The sequence below is a fragment of the Nematolebias whitei genome, chromosome 6, assembly GCF_014905685.2.
Source record: "Nematolebias whitei isolate Nwh7 chromosome 6, NemWhi1, whole genome shotgun sequence".
NCBI classification, from domain to species: domain Eukaryota; kingdom Metazoa; phylum Chordata; class Actinopteri; order Cyprinodontiformes; family Rivulidae; genus Nematolebias; species Nematolebias whitei.
Window position 1 is genome coordinate 52,358,075 of NC_056503.1, and position 4,830 is coordinate 52,362,904.

Genomic DNA, 4,830 nt, shown 5'->3' on the forward strand with positions numbered 1-4,830 from the left:
TATGTGTGTGTGTGTGTGTGTGTGTGTGTGTGTGTGTGTGTGTGTGTGTGTGTGTGTGTGTGTACAGTTTAAATAATGTTGTTCCTGATAGCAGGTAGTGTTTGTTCGGCACAATAATGAGGAAAGATGCTGTTGAAACACACTGTGATATTCAGTCCATGCTGTGTGTGTGTGTGTGTGTGTGTGTGTGTGCGTGCGTGCGTGCGTGTGGACCCAGACCATCCTGAACTCCATGCACAAGTACCAGCCCAGGTTCCACATAGTCCGAGCCAACGACATCCTGAAGCTCCCCTACAGCACCTTCAGGACCTACGTGTTCCCGGAGACAGAGTTCGTGGCTGTGACTGCATACCAGAACGACAAGGTGAGTCCTCTCTGTCCAACATGGCTGCTGTGCACGATGACCATCCTGCCCCCCACCCCCAAGACTTAATCTGATTTTGTAGGTTGCTTAATTTCCTTGCCGAGGGAAATTAGGCAACGCATTTTCCTCCTGCTTTTTACTGTGAGCTCAGACAGGTATGTGCACGTGCTGAAATGATGTGCGTGTTGCTGCGTCAAGAAGAACTTTTTGTTTTTATAATCAGTGATTCAGAATAAATTCAGATGTTGGAAAAATAAACCCGACATATTCCACTTCAGATTTCTAATGTTTATTTGACGAAGCCGGGTTGCCAGATAAGAAATAATGAACTATGGTACTGTGGATTTAAAATGATAGTACTTTCACCTATATGTGCTGAGTAAAGATATTCTGTGAGGTGTGTGTTGTGTCTGTTGAACATGTGCACAGACAAAGGGGGGATAAATAAGACAGTTTAAATTTATCTGGCAACCCAGAACATTCCTCGCGCACGCAGCCTCTGCATGATCACGAAGACGCACTGCTCTGCCATTTATGTTGTTAGAGCAGAAAACTTTGGAGTGCAGCCGCCTGGAGTGCGCACGTGCCACTTACCTGTCCCCTCCGAGCCTGGCTCCAGAAACCTTCAGGGCTGTTTGTGTCCTGAGCCGCAGCAGGAAAGCTGCGCGTTCACGGCTGTGATGTGGGGTCGTGCAACATGAAACCGCATTATTAATTATTGATCAGTAGTCATCTGTTCCATGCGTCCCGTCTTCTGTGTCCCGGGACACGCGCTCCTGTGGCCCCAGACAGCAGGACTTCTCAGCAGCATGTCTCTCCAGGGGCCCTTTTTACGTCGTCCTTAATGATGCAAGTCCGACGTAAGCGCGCGCGCGAGCTGCACGCGCGTGTTACTTGTGACACGTTTTGTGTGAGCTGCGTTCTGAACTGGACCTCCGTGTTCCGACAGATCACGCAGCTGAAGATCGACAACAACCCGTTCGCCAAAGGATTCAGAGACACCGGAAACGGCCGCAGGGAGAAAAGGTAGAGCTGCACGTGCGCGCGTCGCTCATCACCATCATTATAATTCTTGTTGTTGTTATTGTTGTTGTTGTTGTTGTGTGCAGGAAGCAGCTGAGCATGCCGTCGCTGCGGATGTTCGAGGACCAGGCCAAGGCGGACCGGGACGGCGCGGACTCGGACGCCTCCTCCAGCGAGCCTCCGGCCGGCAGGGACGCGCTGCACTCCCCGCTGGACGCGGGTTCGAGCCCGCTGAGGTTCAGCAGGCCCAGCCGAGGTGGGCAACTGGGGGGGGGGGGGGGGGGTAATCATGGTCTCGGATGCGGGTCAAATGAGGGTGGAGGCAGGTGTGGGTGCTTCACCTTTCCCACCCACATTTTGATGTTGTCAGTTCAGGGAGTTGAGCTGGAAACCTTCCAATCACAGGCCCACCCTCTCTAACCTCTGCACCACCACCCCCCAATAATAATAATAATAATAATACAATAATTATAAAAAAATAATAATAACATGTCCTGATGCATGCTCAATAATAACAACAATTATTATTATTATTATCATTATTATTACTATTATTATTATTATTATTATTATTATATAATACCTTTGATGCATTCACAGGACAAAGGCAGATTTAGAAAACATTTTTATTTAAAGTTAAAATGTTTGGGCTCACCAAGTGTTTTTATATAAAATAAATGTAAACACATTCTGTTTTTATTAAATGATGATTTTATTGTTTCACAATGTTTTTCATATTTTAGAAGAGAAAACGGACAGTGAGCAGGAGCTGGAGCCCCCTGATGGTTCCAGCAGCCCCAGGACGGAGCCCGTGTCCCCCTACAGTTCCAGGTGTGAGGAGCGGGCGAGGGACCGGCCCCCCGGGGAGAAGGACGACGCCATCTTCTGTATAAAGAGCTCAGAGAAGGACAAAGTGGAGAGCAGGCACAGGAAAGACACCACAGACCTGTTGACGAAGAAGTCGGATGCTGCTGGTGCCTCTAAAGAATCCTTCTCCCCCCTGGTGGTCCAAACCGAGAGCCCCCCTCACTTCAGCCCCGGTCACTTACAGAGCTTGGCTCTGTCGGGCCTGCACAGTCAGCAGTTCTTTAGTCCTCTAAACGCTGGATCGCCACTTTTGTTCCACCCAGGACAGTTCGCCGTGGCCCCCGGAGCCTTTTCTGCCATGGGCATGGGGCACCTGCTGGCCTCGGTGTCAGGAGCCGGGGGGTTGGAGAACGGGAGCCTGTCGGCCCAGGGTGCAGGAGGAAGTCCCGGCCCCTTCCCCTTCCATCTCTCTCAGCACATGCTCGCCTCCCAGGTGAGCGCACGGCGTCGGTCGTGACTGCTGCAGTAAAACTGACACAAACAGTGATGACATCATCTGTCAGCAGGTTTTGCTCAGACTGTTTGTTTCTGTCCTTACTGCCATCATGTGCCATTCCATTTTATTTGTGGCTGCACATTTCCTCTGTCATTCTGAATGTAAACACTCCTCTTCCATGTTGCAGGGCATCCCCATGCCTACGTTTGGGGGTCTTTTCCCGTACCCCTACACGTACATGGCAGCTGCAGCCGCTGCAGCCTCGGCTCTCCCTGCGAGCAGCACCTCCAGGAATCCCTTCCTGGGCTCGTCCCGGCCCCGCCTGCGCTTCAACCCCTACCAGCTGCCCGTGTCTCTGCCTCAGAGCTCCGGCCTGCTCAGCACCAGCCTGCCCGGGGGCCTCAACCTGAGCTCAGAGGCCTCCAAACCCGGCAGCAGGGAGAGCAGCCCGGCCCCAGAGCACCGCCCCAAGACGGGGGGAGCGAGCGAACACGCTGCGTCTCCCAAAACCTCCATGAAGGACTCTGTGAACGAGCTGCAGAGCATCCAGAGACTGGTGAGCGGCCTGGAGGGCCACAGGGAGCCCCCCTCAGGTGCAGATTCTCCCAAGTGATCAGGATGTGGACCTGGCTTCAAGACCAGGGGACTGTAGGTGCAAATGTCCTAACTGGGGGGGCGGGGTGTTTTGGCCAATGAGTGTCAAAAAGACGATTCCACACTCTGAGCAAAGCTGCAGGTAGACAGAACTGTGCGAGTGTGTGAAAGACCCACGTTTCCTGCAGAGCTCTGCAGCAGCGACGCTTCGGTTCATTTACTGAGGTCAAATTAGAACAAGTCCAAATGTGCAAAACATAAATAAACAGGTAAACAACAAAACAATAAATATGTGTAAAAGATATTTGATGTAAAAAATCCAACCACTTGAGTTCAAGTATGTGAAATAGTTAAACGACACTAAACAAATTAAATTTATCAGATGGTAGGGGTGAACCACAAGGAGCCTGCTGGGGCCCCTCTGCTTTGTTTGAGCATCCGACCCTGTTTTGTTTTGTTTAGTTTTATTTTATTATATTTTATTTTATATGAAGCCGAGCCTTGAACAGGAGCCGACAGGTCTGATTATTTCAAAAAGGGACAGAAGGTGAAAACTGCAAGAACAGACTTTTTTCATTTCATGCCAGAAATATTCTTTTATTTATGTAATTGAAATGTTCTGTAAATAAAGCTAAGATGAAGAATATGCAATTGGTATTAATTTATTCTAAACTGTACATTAGCATGTAAATATATATTTTAAAATAGTTTTTTTTGTCCCCGCCCCGACAACCCCCCATGTTTCACAAAACAAACTGTACAACGACACCAGTTGGCTCTTGTGGCTGATTTTTTATTTTTAGGAGACGAGTGGAGAAAAAGTTCAGCTCAGGTCATTTTAGTGCAGAGCCGTTAGAAACGTGTTTAAAGATGGAGTGTTCTGTTTGTACGAGTGTTTTCTTTTCTGCAGGGGGGGTCGTCACATTTTCAATAAAAAAGGTTGTGTTCAGAGCTTCTTTGTTTTAATCATTATTATTTAGAATCAGAGCGCAGCACGACTTCACAGACAAACTTGGAGTCAGTGATTCAGCAAAAAATCAACATGCAGAAAAACTGCTCCATGCATTTGTCACGTCTAGACTGGACTATTGCAATGGTTTATTATCTGGGTGTCCAAATACTTCTTTAAAACGTCTTCAGTTGATCCAAAATGCTGCTGCCAGAGTCTTAACTGGAGTTACTGGGAGAGATCATATCTCTCCAGTTTTAGCTTCTCTCCATTGGCTCCCTGTCAAATCCAGAATAGAATTCAAAATCTTACTTCTAACCTACAAAGCTCTCAACAACCTAGCTCCATCTTATATTACAGATCTTATTGTTCCATATTTTCCTAACAGAGCGCTTCACTCTCAGACTGCAGGTTTACTTGTGGTTCCTAGAGTTTCCAGCAGCAGAATGGGAGGAAGATCTTTCAGTTCTCAGGCTCCTCTCTTGTGGAACCAACTTCTAGTTTCTGTCCATGAGACTGACACATTGTCCAGTTTGAAGACTGGGATTAAGTCTTTCCTTTTTCATAAATCCTATAGTTAGGGTTGGCTTGTTATGC

The 4,830-nt window shown here is 48.2% G+C and overlaps 1 protein-coding gene across 1 annotated transcript in view; it reads left to right on the top strand.

Moving 5' to 3' along the window:
• The window catches only part of tbx2b (T-box transcription factor 2b), a 21,939-nt gene extending 17,724 nt beyond the window's left edge, over window positions 1-4,215 (top strand). Inside the window, exons 2-6 of the mRNA XM_037677975.1 lie at window positions 218-364; window positions 1,314-1,390; window positions 1,474-1,643; window positions 2,131-2,687; window positions 2,878-4,215. Of these exons, the coding sequence (XP_037533903.1) occupies window positions 218-364; window positions 1,314-1,390; window positions 1,474-1,643; window positions 2,131-2,687; window positions 2,878-3,303 (1,377 nt within the window). The 3' untranslated portion in view covers window positions 3,304-4,215. The remainder of the gene's footprint in view (window positions 1-217; window positions 365-1,313; window positions 1,391-1,473; window positions 1,644-2,130; window positions 2,688-2,877) is intronic.
• The last annotated feature ends 615 nt before the right edge of the window (window positions 4,216-4,830 follow it).